General features: G+C 40.3%; 1 protein-coding gene across 13 annotated transcripts in view; it reads left to right on the top strand.

The window, feature by feature from the left end:
• The window catches only part of HEATR5A (HEAT repeat containing 5A), a 128324-nt gene that overhangs the window by 57493 nt on the left and 49978 nt on the right, over positions 1 to 20853 (top strand). For all 13 annotated transcript variants that reach the window (XM_048852593.2, XM_048852589.2, XM_075129748.1 and 10 more), the window contains 5 exons: positions 2162 to 2267; positions 7256 to 7446; positions 15143 to 15302; positions 16810 to 16999; positions 19430 to 19599. In XM_048852593.2, the coding sequence (XP_048708550.1) occupies positions 2162 to 2267; positions 7256 to 7446; positions 15143 to 15302; positions 16810 to 16999; positions 19430 to 19599 (817 nt within the window). The remainder of the gene's footprint in view (positions 1 to 2161; positions 2268 to 7255; positions 7447 to 15142; positions 15303 to 16809; positions 17000 to 19429; positions 19600 to 20853) is intronic.

The following is a 20853-nucleotide window of genomic DNA, read 5'->3' as shown; positions in this document are numbered from 1 at the left end:
GGAAAGGTACTCAGTGTCACAGTTACATAGCACGTGAATGAGATACAGTGTTTCTCTGTCAATTAAACATGGATGGAAAATGTATAAAGTATTATAAAATGTCTTAGGAGGACGATTCTTAATGCCTGTTTTCTTTCCATGCTTAGTAGTAGTCTTTTAATACTGAACATTGTACATTAACAGTTCTTTTTCCAGATAAATATAAAATTTGTCTTGAGAGGATTGTATTGCATACAAATTGTTATAAGGGCTCTTGAGCATGAGGGGGGAAAGGGTGGGAAATCACAGTAAAATATAATCCTCTATCCTTAACAACGACAGGCTAAAAATATCTTTAAGGCTGTAATTAGAAAAGTAATAAGGAAAATAAAGTCATTTGAAAAGTCTAAAAGAAACAAGAATATGTACCCTAAAACAGTAATTTGCAACCACACGAGAACATAACGGACGCCACAAAGCTTTGTTCTGTTTTTTAAAAAGTTGTTTTGATTTAGCTTTATGATAGTATTGAATGTTGAATGAGAACCATCAACACTTTTTCGTGCTGTTGGTCATTCTCCATTTTTAAATACAAAAATATAACAACAATAAAATATTTACTTAGAATATATAAGATTTGATTGAGGATAAATGGTATCACTTATAATGTTTTGCATTTTCAAAGTACTGTACAATTAATCCTGAAATGAGCATGATTGCTAGTGATTATGCTCTGTAATTCTATGCAAGGAGGAGAGCTCATTTTAGGGGTCCTGAATCTCACTTCTTGGCCAGCATAAATTGGGAATGCTGCAGTACCATAGTATGCAGTAGCCCTGCTTTGAGTCACTATCGGGCAGATGCTGTGGCTGACTAAGCAGCAAGCATTGAAGGATCTGAAGGAAATCTTGTCCAGGGTTATTAAATCAGAAAAAAGATGGTAGTGTGTGATATGGTCTTTTAAATGAGATGGTATAAGATAGGAATTGGCTGATTCTCTGGGCTTTAGCAGGAATCAACCAGTTAATGCAGTATTTTGTCTTGAAAGAAAGAAAGAAAGCCACTCAATCTCCCTCCATTCCCATGACCCATCTGATATCTCATTGTCCTTTCCTGCCCACACCATCCCCAAATACTTACATACATATATCTTTCTTTGCACCATTACCACAATACTTCGCAAAATACGTTCCTGTGTAGTTATCACCATCTCTCTCCTTATTCTCGGTTCACTAACTTTACTTTTCTATGTTTTGCTCTTTTCTGCGTGTCTGGTCTCTCTTCTCTCTCTCTCTGTTTTTCTCCTTGCTATTTTTGTCTTGTTTTTTTCCTTTATCTAATTCTCATGACCTCCACTGGTGGATGTAGATAACTGCTTATAATTTTGTGCCCATAAGGCATCCCAAACTATACCATTCCCAGACACCCAGGCCTCTTTAATAGGAACCACTCATTGGTAATCAGATAATGAAAGATGATCTATAAATAAATATCCTGTTGTAGAAGCAAGGACAAAAAAAGTACATAAGGATAGTGGAAGTACATGTGCTGATATGGAATACAAAAAAATCTTGTGGGCAGAGATGTCAAGCAGAGGCAAGAAAGGGATCTCTGTGTGTGCATGCAGGAGGATGTAGCAAAGTAAATTAAAAGTCAAAAGAGTAGGATGGGAAAGGAATAAGAGAAAATCTGGAGAATATTACTTCAGAAAAGGAGCTTAGAAAGAGTGTTCTATCTTAACTTGTTTTGGTGGTGATGTAGTCCTCTAAAGCTTCCTTCTAGAGTTTTGTTACTTCCTTGAACCCGTCTTCAGCATTATGTTGTTTTATGTATGTACAAGGCCTTGTAAAAAGGTAAACATGCATTGCCCAAATATTGTAGTCCTTGTCCTGAAGTATGTACAATACCAGACAGAGCTGATAGAGTGGATAATATTCTTTTTATCTATAAAACAAATGACAGGAATCTGAATTAAAATGCTTCTCTGCTGACTTCAAACGACTGGCGTGTAAATTAGTTGATGAGAAGCCACCACTGTATAGTGATGGTAGGATATGGGAAGTCACTTGAGGCTTGGAGCATTGCATTTGCTCCTCAAATGCTTCCATAATCTGAAGATTTTGTTTGATGTTTAAAAAAAAAAAAAGGCTTGACCAATATTTTTTTCTTTTTTTGGTTTAAGGCTCCAAGTGTTAGACAAACTGTTGGCGTCCATAAAACAAACAAAAGGAGCACGACAGCAGACAGTACAACTAAACATTGTATCAGCATTTTCTAGTTTTCTGAAGGTAAATCTGCTCTTTTTATAAATATTGGTTTTGATGCTAAAACTTGATGTCATGCAGTTTAAGTTCATATCTTGCCCTACCAGGGGAACATTTCTGTAATCGTTTCCAGTAACCAGCTTTAATTTATGAACCAATCTGAGGATCAGTCTTCAAATATGAAAAATAAACTGTTGGTGGAGCCCACAACCCTAACAGCCTCTCAGACTGAATATCTTCTTGAAGATTCCCACCTTCCTAAACCCCTGGGGATCACAGTTGGACCTTCCCTTATTTCTTATCTCCCCTCCTCTAGCAGAGAAATAAAATACTAGACTGGAAGTAAAATAAAGTAGCCTAGTAGCTATATGACTGTTTTGTTTGTTCTGCCTTCCTTCCTTTTTTTATTCACATTTCCTTGTCTCTGTCCATCTCTCACTTTCATTCTTCCCTTCTTTGGCTTTCTTTCTAGTAGTATAGAAAGTGTTTGTCTAAAATGTTAGTCTAGACCACACGTATTTTTTTTCTCCTTGCTGTCTAGAGATTTCTTTCTCTCCTTTAATTTTCTTGACTCTGATTTTGTCTTTCAGGAGAAATATCCTCTCCCCTTTTTGCCCCACTGAATTTTCTCATTAAGGTTGTCCTTTCAGCATCTTTTTCTTTTCCTGTGTTTTCTTTGTAGCCTTCATCCCTGCTATCTATCTCTCTCTCTCTCGTTATTTTCTGTCTCCTGTGTCCTTACTACTGAATCTTTAGCTTCCTTTTTCTGTCTCTCCCATCAGAAGATTCTTTTTTGTGGAAATGGGTTTCTGCATATTGTTCCTCCCACTCCTTTCTCTCTGAAGTGTATGTGTGTGGCATTTTCCCCGCCAGTGAAGGGGAGGTCTCAGTGACCATTTTTTCCTCTTGCAATGAAAGAAGGAGGAATCCTTTGCAAGCTCTTCTAATGCCCAGTTAGTAAGGGAGGGCAGGGTTTATACTTCACTTTGAAAAGGAGTTAGTAGGGCTCTACTATGCCAGAGGAAAAATTGATGCAGTGGGTTTATCTTTATCTCATAAACTTTAAGGCCAGAAGGGACCATCATGATAATCTAGTCTGACCTTCTGCACCTTGCAGGCCAACCTGCCTACTCCTGTAATAGGTTCATAACCTCTGGCTGAGCTACTGAAGTCATCAAGTCTTGTTTTAAGGACTTTACGTTTAAAGTGTAACTTTAAAGTTACAAAGATTCCACCATTTACTCTAGGGCAAACCAACAAGTGCAGAGAAAGGCAAAAAAAAACCCAAACCCCAATGTGACTTGGGGAAAAATTCCTTTCCAACCCCAAATATGGTGACCAGTTAGACCATGAGCACATCCCAGCCAGACACCTGGGAAAAAAATTTCTGTAGTAACTTGGAGCCCTCCCCATCTAGTGTCCCGTATCCAGCTATTGGCGAGTGTAAGGAAAGCCTAACTGCATGAAGTGCTAGTTTGGACTCTGTTGGCATGGATGTAGGGATCTTGCTCTCTTTCTTTGGCACCTGGAGCAACTCAGTAGCATGCTGCCAGTGGGGGACGATTCCCACTCACTGTCCTATCTGGAGTGCCCTGTGGAGAAAAGAATGGAGATGATGAAACCAGTCCTGTAGTGCTCCTATCCATTAAAACAGATTCTTCAGTAGCAGTGCTCTAGGAACACCCTGTTCACAGCTGGAATCTATGGGAATAGGCATGCTGATATTGGATGTCAGGAAGTGTAGATAGCAGCACTCGGGAGGGAAGGAAGAAAGAGAAAGAAAGAAAGAAATGAGGGTGGAGCAGGAGGCAGTACACCATCACAGACCAGAGGAGGCAGAGGGATCGGTCAACTCATATTGCCAGTGCAAGTGGTTGTCTCATTCAGAGAAAAAACACTAGAATGGTAAAATGTCTGGTAAAACTCTCTCTCAAAAAAACAAACAAAAAACCCTCGAAACACAGGACCTGATTCTGGTGTAAAAGTGGAGTAACTACAGTGAATTCAGTGGAAGTGGTGAAAGTGAGAAGAAAAATAGGCCGAAAATACTTTTATGTACATTTCAGAGGCTAACTGAAACGTGTCTCTCCTCTTGCAGCATGAGTAGTCATCATTGTAGCTGTATAGCATGTTGTTCATTTGGAAATGACTCCGTGTCAAAACACCAGGATGGTTCACCTTTCCAAATATGTGGATGTACAAAGGGTCATTTTTACTTTTCCCATTAAAATCTTACGGATGTTTCCTGAAAGTGCATTATATTTTGATAAAAATGTTTCCCTTTGGTCAATTCATCGTTCCTCTGTTTGATGTTTCAGAGTAGTATAACAAAATATTACAGACTGAGTTAATTACCTGCCTTTTATGTTTGGTATAAATTGAAAAATATACATATATTTATATATATATACATATATACACATATACTAAATATACATAGTGGGAGCTATGTTAGTCTGTATCTGCAAAAAGAACAGAGTACTTGTGGCACCTTAGAGATGAACAAATTTATTGGAGCATAAGCTTTTGTGGGCTAAAACCCACTTCATCGGATGCATACAGTGGAAAATACAGTAGGAAGATATATATATATATATACACACAGAGAACATTAAGCAATGGGTGTTATCATACACACTATAACAAGAGTGATCAGTTAAGGTGAGCTATTACCAGCAAGCCAGTCCTTGCTTATAGACAGCCCCCCAACCTGAAGCAAATACTCACCAGCAACCACACACCACACAACAAAAACACTAACCCAGGAACCTATCCTTGCAACAAAGCCTGTTGCCAACGGTGTCCACGTATCTATTCAGGGGACACCATCATAGGGCCTAATCACATCAGCCACACTATCAGAGGCTCGTTCACCTGCACATCTGCCAATGTGATATATGCCATCATGTGCCAGCAATGCCCCTCTGCCCTGTACATTGGCCAAACCGGACAGTCTCTACGTAAAAGAATAAATGGACACAAATCAGACGTCAAGAATTATAACATTCAAAAACCCATCGGAGAACACTTCAATCTCCCTGGTCACTCTATTACAGACCTAAAAGTGGCAATATTACAACAAAAAAACTTCAAAAACAGACTCCAACGAGAGACTGCTGAATTGGAATTAATTTGCAAACTGGACACCATTAACTTAGGCTTGAATAAAGACTGGGAGTGGATGTGTCATTACACAAAGTAAAACTATTTCCCCATGTTTATTTTTCCCCCTACTGTTCCTCACATGTTCTTGTCAACTGCTGGAAATGGCCTATCTTGATTATCATTTTTTCTCTCCTGCTGGTAATAGCTCACCTTACCTGATCACTCTCTTTATAGTGTGTATGAGAACGCCCATTGTTTCATGTTCTCTGTATGTATATATATATCTTCCTCCTGTATTTTCCACTGCATGCATCTGATGAAGTGGGTTTTAGCCCACAAAAGTTTATGCTCAAATAAATTTGTTCATCTCTAAGGTGCACAAGTACTCCTTTTCTTTCTCTGGAGTTGATTGTCACTTTTCTTTTCTTGTAGACCTTTTGGCTGTTAGATGCTTTATGCCTAGCTCTCATGTAACTTTCCAGTTTTCTTCTATCTGTAAATATAATTAGGGATGTTTTCTTTCTCTGGATGTGCTGATATTAGGTAAAATTAGCCATTGTCATCATAAAGGGACCTGTTATATTTTCTGCATTAGTGTTATCTAGTCTGCCCTTGGATACTATGGTGATAGGCACCTTAACTATCTTAAGTGGCAAACAGAATTATGGAAAATTATAGAAGTGAAAATTATGCTTTCCTCTCTGGCTGCATCTACTTTGAGAGTTTTAGGGACATCTCTCACCATTGCTCTCACACCTGTGCAGTTCCACTGGTATTCACCAGAATAGGCGTAGTCAGATTTGAACAGTGTGATGATAAAACTCAGATGCTACAGCAAAAGGTGGAGATTTCCTTAAAATTCTGTGTGGACATGATCTTCCGGCTCTGCTAAATTTCAGAAGAGGGTGTCTGTTCATAATGAGGGCTTGTCTACACTTAAAATCCCATCAGCCTATCTGATCTACCTCCAAGAGAAGTGGTAACTGGGTTGATAGAAGAATTCTGCTATCGACCTGGCACTGCCTAGACCAGGAGTTAGGTCAGTTTAACTGTGTCGCTCCTGGGTGTGGATTTTTCAAACCCCTAGGTGACGTAGTTATGCAACTTAATTTCCTAGTGCAGACCAGGCCTGATTTGTTGTTGTTGTTGTTTTTTTTAATGAACATAATTTCTTTATTCTACAGGTATGTTGTGCTTTTCAATCTGAATGCTATCAGGTTTGGGCTTAGTATGATCTTCTGGCAAAGACGTTACATAGTTCCATGGAACACTTTAAATAGAGTACCAGGTAGTCTGTGTCTGGATCTATCTATCTGCATTGTCACTGGAATACAGCTCTGTTAGGAAAGTTGCAGAGACTCAGCTGGCTTCTAAAATAGCCAGGTCCCAGTCCACAGGAAGTGTGACAATTCCTATTTTCATTGGACACTGCTTGAATGAATTCTAGTGTTTTTATCAAATGCTCTCTATCAGCCTCAATCACATGCATGTGCTCTCAGAACTTTTAAAATCTATATTATTATTTTATTTTCTTTATGTGCTTTTCATCCTAATGTTCTTTCCCAGGTTTTCTGTTACAAGCATTTACTTATTGTAGACTACTCCAGGAGAAAAGCCCATTCATTAATTCTTTTATCAGGATTATTTTTGAAATGGTGGAAGTGTCATGCCTTGAGTGTATTACGTTGCTTATCAGTGTATACTACACTTCCCTCGAGGCCATACATGTCAGTAGCAAAAATATACTTGCCGCATAGTTGAGTGATATTAAATAGAGTGTGTTCTCTGAGAAAACCAGATTAAATGTTTATGTATGTTTGTTTTTATTGCTGAGTCATGTAATATTTAAAAGGGAAAATGTTCTTTATTATGCAGTTTTACCAATTAAAATGTTAATTTATTTTTAGCACTTGGCTAGCTGCAAGGGAAGTTTAGGTCCAGAAGAAGTTAGAAGACCTGCACTGACTTTAGTAATGGGTGCCTTGGAAAGCAATAACCCACTTTTAAGATGTGCTGCTGCAGAATCTTTGGCCAGACTGGCACAAGTGGTTGCTGACAGTGCCTTCACTGCTGGGTTGGCCCAAGTTAGTTTTGACAAGTAAGTCATTTTAAAAAATGTTTGCATTAAGTTGTCATTTGCTCAAGTTTATACAAATACTTGCAAACTCAACATGGCTTAAATATTTGTAATATTTTAAAGGAAGTTTATTCCTATAAAATAACTTATCTGTGGTTGAATCTTGGATACATTTAAATGCATGGCAAAAGTATTGCCAAATTTATGCACATAACTTGTGCTTCTGTTACTATAAAAAGGCCCGTTAAAGAAAGAAATTATGCAGGCATCCATGGAAGTTGAGTCAGGTAAATCTAAAGACTTGAAATTTGGCTGCTGCACCATTTTTAACACAGTAGAACCTCAGAGTTATGAACACTTCCGGGACAGTGTTTGTAACGCTAAACAAAATTTTATGGTTTGTGACAGGGTCTGGCCAGATGGCTACAGGAGAGTAATAGAAGGCAGATATATTAGCCCCAGGTTAAGTAGGTCCCTTTTCCCTGGGTAAGGTAACAGGGGCAGTTCCAGAACAAGCAGGAACCTTCTGGAGACAATTAAGACAGACAGGCTGATTAGAACACCTGCAGCCAATCAAGAAGCTGCTAGAATCAATTAAGGCAGGCTAATCAGGGCACGTGGGTTTTAAAAAGGAGCTCACTTCAGTTTGTGGTGTGCGTGTGAGGAGCTGGGAGCAAGAGGCACTAGGAGCTGAGAGTGAGAACGTGGACTGTGGAGGACTGAGGTGTACAAGCATTTTCGGACACTAGGAGGAAGGTCCTATGGTGCGGATAGAGAAGGTGTTGGGAGGAGGCCATGGGGAAGTAGCCCAGGGAGTTGTAGCTGTCGCGCAGCTGTTCCAGGAGGCACTCTAGACAGCTGCATTCCACAGGGCCCTGGGCTGGAACCCGGAGTAGAGGGCAGGCCCGGGTTCCCCCCAAACCTCCCAACTCCTGATCAGACACAGGAGGAGTTGATCTGGACTTTGAATTCAGAAAAACAGCCAAGCTGAGGGCTGCCGTGAAGCTCCAAGGCGAGCCAATCTGCCAATAAGCGCAAGACCCACCAAGTTAGAGGAGGAACTTTGTCACAGTTTCTTTCAAAATTTACAGCTGAACATTGACTTAATACAGCTTTAAACTTTATCATGCAAAGGAAAAATGCAGCTTTTAACCATCTTAATTTAAATTAAATAAGCACAGAAACAGTTACCTTACTTTGTTAAATCTTTTCTTAAACTCCCCCCCCCCTTTTTTTTTAGTAGTTTGCGTTTAATACCAATACTATACTGTATTTGTCTCTTTTTGGGGGGGTGTCTCTGCTGCTGCTTATTTGTGTACTTTCGGTTCCAAATGGGGTGTGTGGTTGGCCGGTCAGTTTGTAACTCTGATTTTTGTAACTCTGAGGTTCTACTGTATATCATTATAACATATCACTGTAATAGTATGAAGAAAAGGAGTCCTTGTGGCACCTTAGAGGCTAACCAATTTATTTGAGCATAAGCTTTTGTAAGCTATAGCTCACTTCATCGGATGCATAAAAGTGAAAAATGCAGTGAGGACATGGTAATTGTGTGTGTGTGTGACATTCACATGGGTAAAAATCACTTCACTCACATAAAGTGAGGTCCTGCTTTGAGCAGGGGGTTGGACTAAATGACCTCCTGAGGTCCCTACCAACCCTGATATTCTATTCTATGAAAGCATGAGCACTTGGTCGTTATGCAGGTAAAGTACTGGGATTTGAGGGAGACCAGGTAGGTAAAAATCCATCCTCAAACCCAGGGCCACAGCATTCATCTCAGTGCAGCTTCTGCTATACTGGTACTCTGATCTGTGAAGGAAAAAGTTTTCTGTGTTGGCTTATGCAGTAGTGGCAAGGAGACAACATGGAAGATGTGTGGAGGCCTACCTGGGTGTTCATTCTACCAACAGCTCCCCCTAGGTTGACAGATTTTATAGGGACAGTCCAATTATTTGGGGCTTTGTCTTACATAGGGGCCTATTACCCCCACCCCCGTCTCGATTTTTCACACTTGCTGTCTGGTCACCCTAGCTTCCCCAGCTCAACCTCACCACAAAGCTAACATGCTGCAGAGGACTCTATACAGGTTATCTGCACTAGGGTAAACTTGTAAAAAGTTAAATTTGTAAGGACAAAGTAGGCACATCATTTTCTGTCAACATTATACTTTTATTAAATGGCATAAATAAGATTTATCAAATCTTTAAAAAATACAGAAACTAAGCCTGATTTGAAGGTAATTTATATACAAAAATGGTTTTAATATTTGTGAAATATTTCTGACAAAAATAAGGAAATTCAGGGTTAAAGCTGAAACTTTCTGGCAAACTGTTTTTAACTAGTTTCATGATAGCTGCACTTCAGCGAGGCTTGAAATACATTGATTTATATAATGTGTCTTGTTACATGGCATGGTTGGGTGTGGCCAGGAAGAATATATTTTTTAAAAACCAAGGGTTTTTTTTCTTGGACTTTTTAATTTTAAATTTCTATGTAACTTGAAAGTATTTACTTGGAGATATCAACATTTTTAAGTGTTCATTTGGGGGGGGGGGAGCGGTTTGCCGTGATAATGGAAACATTTAGGCTCTTATTTCAGTCTGTAATTGGAAACTTTAAGTATTGTAAAGTTAAAAGGAACTGCTTAGATTTTGAGTCCTCTAAGTGTAGGGATTGTCCTAATGTGTCTGGAGAGTGCCTAGCACATAACGAATGCTACCACAAATAAATAAGAACATACGGATTATGAGACTCTCTAGGTTCTTGTTATACCTATTAGGACAGTGGTCTCGAACCTTTTTATGCCCAAGATCACATTCTGAATTTAAAGCAACACAGGATCTACCCTGCCCCTTCCCCAAGGCCCTGCTCACTCCATTCCCCCTTCTCTCCATCACTCACTCTCCCCCGCCCTCACTCACTTTCACTGCTGGGGTAGGGGGTTAGGGTTCGGGCTCTGGGCTGGGACCAAGGTGTTCACAGTGTTGGCGGGGGCTCCAGGCTGAGCCTGGGGCAGGGAGTTGGGGTACATGAGGGGGTGAAGGGTGCAAGCTCTGGGAGGGAGTTTGTGTGCAAAAGGGGGCTCCGGGCTGAGGCAAAGTGTTGGGGTGCAGGGTGTGGGCTCGGGAAGGGAGTATGGGTGAAGGAGGGAACTCCGGGCTGGGGTAGTGTGTTGGGGTGCAGGAGGGGGTATGGGGTGCTGGCTCTGGGAGGCGGCTCAGGGCTGGGGCAGAGTGTTGGGATGCAGGAGGAGGTTCGGGGAGGGGGTTCAGAGCTGGGGCAGGGATTTAATGTGCAGGAGGGGGTTCAGGGTGCAGGAGGGGGTATAGGATGCTGGCTCCGGGAGGGGGCTCAGGGCTGGGGTGCAGGCTACCACTAGGGGCACTTACCTCCAGCGCTCCTGGTCGGTGGTGCACCGGGCTAAGTCAGGCTCCCTGCCTGCCCCGGCTCCATTCAGGCACATCAGCACTTCCTCCACATCACAAGCCGGGCCCCCCTCCCTCCCCCACACCACCAATCAGTAGAGCGCATGTGGCCATGCCACTCCTGGAAGAGGCCAACACGTCCCTGAGGCCCCTGGGGGGGGGTATGTGGCACTGCGTGATGCCCCCCTCTGCAGGCACCACCCCCGGAGCTGCCATTGGCCACAGCTTCCCGTTCCTGGGCAATGGGAGCTGCGGGGGTGGTGCTTGCAGGCAGGAGCAGCGTGAGGAGACCCCTGTCAGTTTCTCCTGCCCCACCCCACGGGGCTGCTTCCGGGAGAGGTGTGGTGCCACGGCAGGCAGGGAGCCTGCCTTAGCAGCAGCAAGCAGCCCCGCTGCGCCACTGCAGCTGGAGATCGCAATCAACTGGGAGAGTCCCCAGGATGGACCAGTCGATCATGATCAATGGGTTGGTGACCACTGTATTAGGAAACGGAGAGCTCCAGAACTGACGAGAAACGTAGAAGGCAAGGGCAATGGATGACATCATTGGTGGTTGGAGAGAAAGATGTGGCTAGTGGGGTGGAACAAACTGTCATTGATGCTGAAATTGGGAATGGGTTGGAACTGATTAAGAGTCTTGGTTTGTTTAACTCTGGAAACTTCTGGAAAGTGCTTCTAATGTGGTTCCCTACAAGACCAGCTAGCTCAGTCTTATTTTTCAGTTTTCACAGTATTGATTAAAAAGAAAAGGAGTACTTGTGGCACCTTAGAGACTAACAAATACTAGCAGTATTGATTGTATCCCATTTTAACAGTAGCTAACATAAAGCAGGTGTGACATACCAGGGTACAATCCATACCAATGAGTAGCTGTGTCATCCCTGCCCTGGGGTGCCCTTTACAATCCCTTACTGCTGTAGCCTCCTGCTTGGAATGCTCACAAACAGCCTCCAGCATGTAAGTCACTCACAGCTATGTCTGTGTGTGCTGCAAGGAGTCAGCCACACCTTGGCTCTTACCAGCTTTAAAGATTACCACAGGGTGGCCTCAATACATTCCCAGTCTTTCTCCCAGAAACCTATGTCCTGTACTGCCCATCCCTCTTCTGGACAATACAACTATACTGAATCCATTATTCATTTAAGAGAATAATATGCACAAAACTTGGTACCCCAAATGGAGTTCCCCAGGCACTTCAACTTGAACACAGTGGAGTAGAGAAAACAATAAAACTAATTTATGAACTACAAAGAGAGAGATTTTAAGCGAGTATAAGTAAGGAGGCATACAAGTCCAAAGTAATTACAAGAAAAATAAAGACAAAACACTTACTGGTGCCTAATTTAACAAATTATATTAGATTTAAAACAAAGTTTTCTCACCACGTGTTTCAACAGATTACTGATCAAACTCTCAGGTCACAACCCCTCCCCCAGAGTCCAACATCTGCTTCCTTTGTATCTTCAGGTGCAGTGAAGGAGAAAGAGAGTGGTCTCTTGGGGTGTCTGCTTCTTCTTTTTATAATTCTGTCCCCCCTTTGAGAAGTATTTCCAGCTGGGAGCAAGGTGACAAGTAGTCTGTGTGGAAGAAAACTCCATGCTGTTTCTTTGCTAAGATGCTCCTGTCCCCTTTCCTGCCAAAGAATGGCCACTTACAGGCAACAGTCAATCAGCCTTGTTTACAGCTGGCTGAGGAGTCCATTTGACCATTGTTTCTGAGGAACCGGTTTAGCCTCTCCCTAGGCTTATCTGGAAAACGTACTTTTAATCATGATTTCAGCTTATGTTTATAACTTCATATATAATGCTGCTACGTGCAATTTGCTGTGATATTATAGATGGGCAAATTATAAGTGTTTAAATGATACCTCACAAGACATGCCATGTACAAAATAATTACAACAGTGTGTAGGGTCTGAACGTGGCTATATTCTGTGACAGCCCGTGCTTACAGTTTATTGATTACCAATAATGTGTGAATTTATTGGAGGCAATATGCCTCAAATAGAAGGAAACAATGATTGAAAGGAGTGAAGTAATGAAAGCAGATAATTCTTCTACACTAACATGTAAACCAGTTTGTTGAGGAGCAAGATGGAAAGGATTTCTTCTCATTTCAAAATGCTGAAAAGAGGTTTCTTTGTTTATTCGGACATCAAATGAAATTTTGTTAGAGTAAGAAGAGCAGAATATTGAGTTTGGCAAGTGAGACCATTTTATGCTACTTTTATTGTCAAAATGCAGCAGTGATGACCATTTAAGTCCCTATTCCAGGCCTCCCAGTAGCTCTTCAACAGCATAATTCAGGAGCAATCTGTGTTCATCTAAAGATAGCAAAAATCAATGTGTGATCATGCCATAAAAACACCTGGGAGGCAAAAAATTGCATTTGTTTTAATACTGTTTTATGCTACTAGTATCACTTACAGTGTAGCATGATTTAATGATCAATTTAAAGGAATGATTGAAGCATTTCACCCTGCATATAATTTCCTGAAAGATTTTAAACTCCTGCATGCACTGCTAGATACTGCATTTGAAGAAATAAAAGAACAGAGGTTTGTTAATACAAGATGGTCAGTCATATATGAAAAATGACTTCAAGTGCCCACACGAGGCACATTGATTCTTTGTCCAAAAAGAAAACCACAGAATGTGGTGGCCAGGCTGTTGAAGGTGCCATCCAAAGTATAAAGAAAAATATGACAAATTAGGTCGCTTCCATTTGTTCAAACAACAAATATGTAGAAAATCACTTTTCAGGTGCAGTCATCCTAAACTTCTAATGTATGGGCGGGTATTCAGTGTACTATTTAAAAATTTTCTGGTTTAAAAAGTAACCCCTAGCAGAGTGTTAAAGCACATTTGAGAAGTTGGTTGACTGGAAAACACTCAAAGGAACTTTTTGAGTGATTCCGCAGACTACAGTCTGATGACACTATTGTCACAGTCTCAAACTGGAAATCTGGCTAGATAATTAACAACAATAAAATGGAACCACATAAGAACAATCATTGAAAAAGTGATTCAGAGAAGCTATGAAACCTTTCCCTTTCTTAGTTAACATGACAGATGCCAAGTACAGCGTTTACAGCAAGGATACTCAGACTGTGTCTCTTTGCACCATATGATATTAAAACACTAATTTAATTGACCAATCAGGATGTTTTTACTATGTTATTAACCAATTGTAGTTCATAAAATAATAGTACTTAGTCATTTTGCTGTGAAAATAATAATAATTATATATTTCCCTAGACATACTATTTAAATCTGAATGTATAGTACTGTAGTAAATGAAACAATGAATTCGCACTAATTTGGCTCTTTTGGGTAATGTTGATCCCTAATTTGGCTCCTGAACCACTGAGGTCTAAGTATCATTAGTTTACAGGCTGAATTCAGAGCAGGAAAAAGAGACTGAAACATAATCCTGAATTTGTTCCTTCTCTTTTAGAGTGTAGAATTTAAGATCCAGATTATTTTGATCTATCCTATATTTACAGAAGAGTTTGTGTCATAGTTGCATCAAAATGATGGAAGAATGTGGAGAAAAAATTCAGAAGGCAGGACAGTTGCATTAAAAATGTTGTCAATTTTAAAAAGACCTACAATCCTGTCCAGCCAGCTCAGTTTCAGCTGAGGGTGTGTCAAGAAGATTGGATTGGTTTGGTTGAAACTTTGTAATAGGCTAAATGTTGAAAAGCATTAAGTTGGTAAAAGGGTGTCAGTGCCTAACTGCACATACAAAAGAATGGTAATCCTATCTAGGGAGCAGAATGAGGACTTGCTATTGTACTCTTTTGATTAGCTTAGAAATTTGCAATCTTCTTAGTTTGGACAATGTTTCTGCTTTTGTTATGTTTGAAGAAATAACATGATTATGAAGTGAATTGCATACCATGTGTTTTGTCCTAAATGTAATAAAACTTTTTGTAGTTTATTTAGTGGGTTTTTCCCCTACAGAAAAAAATCTTGTATGTTACTGTTTCTAGGCTCAACAGGAAGAATTAAAAGATTGTCAGCATATCCTCGCTAGTACCAGTTTTTCACAACCCTCTGTTTAAATTGAGAAATGCCCCTTAATTATTTAGGTGCAATTCTGGGGTAGGAGATAAGTAGTACCAAAATGTCTTTATAAATTCTGGCAACATAATGATTAGCAAAATCTTTTGCTGCTTGCATTCTACAACCAAAGCACTGAAATCTACTATGTAAAAAGATTGCCTGGCAGTATCAGCTATTGTAGTCACATATTCTAACAACTTTTTTTCTCCTTGCAATTAACAGGCTGAAATCTGCTAGGGATGTGGTGTCAAGAACAGGACATTCTTTGGCTCTGGGATCACTGTATAGATATTTAGGAGGAATAGGCTCTACTCAGCACCTGAATGCATGTGTTGGAATCCTTTATACCTTATCTCAGGACAATACTTCTCCTGACGTACAGGTACTTGGCCACATAACTCAAAATATCTGCCCTTTGTATAGATATTAAAACAGAACCAATTGTTTTTGGGGAGTGAAAGTTCTTCTTACATGTAAGAGGAGATTAGACAACAATTCCTTCAGCAGAATTCCTGAATTCATACTATTGTTTTGAATTTGATGTACATTCACCTGAATCTTGCTTGATTAGATAGGTTTCAGAGTAACAGCCGTGTTAGTCTGTATTCGCAAAAAGAAAAGGAGTACTTGTGGCACCTTAGAGACTAATAAATAAATTGGTTAGTCTCTAAGGTGCCAAAAGTACTCCTTTTCTTCTTGATTAGATAGTGGCTGCTTTTTCTTTTCATCTGTGTATCATTTTTTGTGTCTGCAAATCTGTCTGCTTCCTAGCAATTTTCTTTTATAAAGATGATGTAGTAAATAGCTTGCCTCTGTAACTAGTGTGCAGCACTAGCTACAGAGACCAGCTTGGTCAGTTGAAAGCTTGCTTGTATGAGTCAAATTGTTGTGAAGATGAAGTTGGATGGTTCTTCCTGAGCTAAAACTTCATATGCCATGGTCCCTCTGGGAAGGATATTTTAATCACACATTGAAATAAAAAGGGGTATACATCAAAACTCCTTCAAGTTTAAGTGAGGGGTGATAAAAACCCTACATGCTCTTTTAAACAGACCGAATAGTGCACTTAAATTTATCATTTCTACCTACTATCCTCCATACACAGAGGATCACTACAAAAGTAACATGTAATAGGTTTGAATGTAGGGCAAAGTGAGTGAGACTAAGGCCTTGTCTACACAAAAGGGAAAAGTCGATCTAAGCTACGCAATTTGAGTTACGTGAATAGCGTAACTCAAATCGATGTAGTTCAGATCTACTTACGGCGGGGTCCACACCATGCGATGTTGATGGGAGATGCTCACCCATCGACTCCACCTACACTTCTTGATCTGGTGGAGTACAGGAGTCAATGGAAGATCTGTCTGTGGTTGATTTAGCGGGTCTTCACTAGACCCACTCAATCGACCGCTGATGCATCCATCACCGCGTGTCAATCCCCCGGTAAGTGTAGACAAGCCCTTATTTATTTAAAATACTCTTCAGCAGTTCTGCCTTCATACTTGCTGTAACTCCATCATCCTAGCTCATGAAACTATGAAAAAATAATTTATATCTGCAAACTACAGCACTTAGTGGGGAACTAACATTACACTACATCTAAGAAATCAGTTGTCATTGAGGTTTTTGGGTACTAATAATGACAGTGTTAACCAGTCGTGCCACTCCAAAATGTAGAATTTTCCTTACAATATTTATCAAAGAGCCACAGTTTCCAGACATTTTGTTATGAAGAACAAATTGTCTGTAGCCTCTTCATCCATCCACTCCCTTCCCACTTCAGAGCACTAGTTGTACCTATGTATTAATTTTTATTTTAATCACAGACTTCACAAAACAGCTCTTAGTTTATTTTATTACATTTAGGTGTGACATCTTTTATTTTACAGACTTGGGCACTGCACTCTCTGTCATTGATAATAGATTCAGCTGGCCCTCTGTATCATGTGCATGTGGAACCTACCCTATCTCTTGTTGTCATGTTGTTGTTGACTGTCCCTCCTGCTTATGCTGAAGTTCACCAGAGCCTTGGTCGCTGCTTAAATGCACTTATCACTACGTTGGGGCCAGAGTTGCAAGGTATGCATTAACAATATTGTCATGTTTGTTTGATTTGGTAATTAGAACACTTAAACATAAGTTGAAACATTACAGACAAACAGTGAATGTGTTCTAGGAACTTTCAGGAATCATTCAGACATGTTTTCTTGCAAATAAACTGTGAAATATTTTAGAGTAACAGCCATGTTAGTCTGTATTCGCAAAAAGAAAAGGAGTACTTGTGGCACCTTAGAGACTAACCAATTTATTTGAGCATGAGCTTTCGTGAGCTACAGCTCACTTCATCGGATGCATACCGTGGAAACTGCAGCAGACTTTATATATACACAGAGAATATGAAACAATACCTCCTCCCACCCCACTGTCCTGCTGGTAATAGCTTATCTAAAGTGATCATCAGGTGGGCCATTTCCAGCACAAATCCAGGTTTTCTCACCCTCCACCCCCCCACACAAATTCACTCTCCTGCTGGTGCTAGCCCATCCAAAGTGACAACTCTTTACATAATCAAGTTGGGCTATTTCCTGCACAAATCCAGGTTTTCTCACATCCCCCCCACCCCCATACACACACAAACTCACTCTCCTGCTGGTAATAGCTCATCCAAACTGACCACTCTCCAAGTTTAAATCCAAGTTAAACCAGAACATCTGGGGGGGGGGGGGAGGAAAAAACAAGAGTAAACAGGCTACCTTGCATAATGACTTAGCCACTCCCAGTCTCTATTTAAGCCTAAATTAATAGTATCCAATTTGCAAATGAATTCCAATTCAGCAGTTTCTCGCTGGAGTCTGGATTTGAAGTTTTTTTGTTTTAAGATAGCGACCTTCATGTCTGTGATTGCGTGACCAGAGAGATTGAAGTGTTCTCCGACTGGTTTATGAATGTTATAATTCTTGACATCTGATTTGTGTCCATTTATTCTTTTACGTAGAGACTGTCCAGTTTGACCAATGTACATGGCAGAGGGGCATTGCTGGCACATGATGGCATATATCACATTGGTGAAATAGTTTTTCATAGGCTGTGCCTTTATGGGGCCAAGACATGGTGGTAATTATCCTTCCAGGATGAGCAATTTTTATTTTTTTTTTGGATACCCTTACTAGAACATAATCCTAAAAGTTTCTCATTGGGTTGGAAGTTCTTATGCTTAGTGTCAAGACACAAAGATTTTTATTTGAAAAATTGAGAACAAAATCCAGATTTAGGCACCTAAATAAAAATGGTCTGATTTTTCAATGGAGCTGTGCACTCACAGTACCCATTGAGTTCAGAGCTTCAATACAGGCATTCTCGGACTTGTTTACACAAGGGGGTTAATCCAGTGCTTTTTGATGCCCATCAGATAATATACAATATGAAAGCCACACTAATAGCATGTATATAAACCTCCAGCATTATTTGAAAGGGCAGCAACACCAGAGATCTATGGAGTCTGGGGAAACAAGGCAGGTATAGTGACTTGACAGGAAAAGCAACTAAAAGGCTTCAGGGAAGACATTATATCTGGCCTTCCTCTGGAGGGTTAATAGGGAATGTCAGATCAGGCACCATCAGTTTCTTCTGTTGAGGCCCAAGTCCTGTAAGCTGCTTCATGTGTGCAGACCTCATTGATTTTCATGGGGCTGTGTGTAGATGCAGGGTTGTGTAAGGCAGCTTATAGGATCAGGGCCTTAGTTTCCTGTGTCTGTAGCTGTTTCAGTGCCAAAGTCCATGTCCATCCCATTGACTCACCTGCAAGTGTATACCTTTTATTCATTATTTGTGCACTCTATCATTGATGATGATATTCACCCAGTCCTTCGTATGATGTGCATGTACTACCTTGATACATTTACCTGCCTGCCAATCCCAGGCTTTATTAATCACTTAATCCTTCCCCCCCACTTCCTCGCCCCCCCCCCCCCGAAATATTACTTTAAAAAAGAAAACAGACCTTTTATATTGGTATGGAAAGTTCTACTGAATGAGTGTGCCAGTAGTCCAAAAAGTGGGGAGTGGGATCTAGAGGCTAGAGAAAAGAATTGAGTCAGGTATTCTAAGTTTATCACTGACTCACTGTTTGACCTCTCTGTGCCTTATTGTCCCCGTGTGTTAACTGGTTATAATGCCTGCCTACCTCTCAGTGGTATTTTGAGGCCTGCTTGCTTGTTTATAAAGTTAGAATCGTAGAAAGGTAGGAAGGAACCTTGACAGGTCATCTAGGCCTGTCCCCTGCACTGAGGCAGGACTAAGTTGTCTGTGACTGTCTGTTTCAAGGTGCAGTAGAAGTGCTAAGTATGATGACGATTATTCTGCTTGAATGAATCGCTTGAAGAAACTCCTATGTGAATCATTTTATTAATAGTGAATGCTTTGTATAATTACTCATATTTTTACCTATTTTAAAAAAATTTAAGGAAAATTAATGTTGGAAGTATTAAAACACTGTTTTTCTAACTGTAGGTAGTAAAACTGCAGTTTCAGCCTTAAGAACTTCTTGTCTCCTGGGCTGTGCGGTGATGCAGGATAACCCTGACTGCCTTGTTCAGGCTCAAGCCATCTCTTGCCTACAGCAGCTTCATATGTTTGCTCCACGACATGTCAACTTGTCTAGCCTTGTAAGCTGCCTATGTGTAAGTAAAGCTATGAAAATGTATTTTTCCCCGTCTTTAAATTTTCAACTTTTGCCTTGAAACATAAAACATTTAAATAAATTTTCCTTAAACCAGCCAGTTATCATTTGTTAAAATACATTTAATACTGTGTTTTAGTAATCAATCATTCTTTAATAGGGTGAGGGTTTGCGTCTTTCATACGCACGTGATCATTCTCACTTCTCCCCTTTCCATTTATCCATTTTCCTTCCTTCTGTTTCCTTCCTTCTATATCTCTCCCAAGAGCATACCCCTGTTACTGACTGAGAATACATGCTACCATTCTTTCACAAGCCAAACTTTTATTGACAAAATGTATGAGCTGGGTTTTGGGTTTTGCCCACTTAATTCTGGCCAGTATTTCTTCTCGTCTATGCTAGGTTAAGGTTTGTTGAAGTAACCAATTACTTCTCAATATTCAGTATAAGCAATATAATTATTTAAAGAAATCGAGATTAGTTTACTTTCCTTGTCAATTCTGTACTGCTAGTGAGCAGTTGTTGTTGTGATTCTGGTACTCAAGACAGCTGCCCCCTCTCACTTTAGTTGGCAGGCATGACACAAAAGTGGTAGGGAACATGTCATTTTTCAGGTCTGTCATCTCATTTGTATAATATTATATATTACCTTTAACTGCCATAGTAGTTGCCATGTCTCCAGAATTAGTTCAATCCAAGAAAGCAACCATAATGCTAGCATGGCTGGTCAGTTCTTCTTAAGCAAACCAGTGCGTGCTTTCCACTAAGGTCATGTCCACAGCACCAAGTGCAACCTCTACTTGCACAAGTATTGAGTGTCCTAGTTCTATTTTTTTTCTTTAATCCTGTACTAGAATCGTAGGACTATAAGGGACCTCAAGAGATCATCTAGTCCAGTTCCTTGCACTTGTGGCAGGACTAAGGATTATCTAGACCATCCCTGTCAGGTGTTTGTCTAACCTGCTCTTAAAAATCCCCAATGATAGAGATTCCACAACCTCCCTAGTCAATTTATTCTACTTTGCCTATTCTTCTTCTGTCTCAAGCTGTCTCCCACACAATCAAATGTCTGCTTCCATAAGAATATGCTGTAGCAAGAGAGGGTTTTAACAAGATTTGATCTACCCTCATTATGTATTCATGATTTAGCTGGTTTCCGTGTAAAAGTTTTTCTCAAAATTCAAAAAAAGAGTAAATTTTCTGGATTTTCTTGTATCTCTAGCTTGTCTGTCTTGGAGTTTTTAAGTGTTCTTTT

This window comes from Caretta caretta, chromosome 6 (assembly GCF_965140235.1).
Source record: "Caretta caretta isolate rCarCar2 chromosome 6, rCarCar1.hap1, whole genome shotgun sequence".
NCBI classification, from domain to species: domain Eukaryota; kingdom Metazoa; phylum Chordata; order Testudines; family Cheloniidae; genus Caretta; species Caretta caretta.
This window is presented reverse-complemented; position numbering and strand designations above follow the sequence as displayed.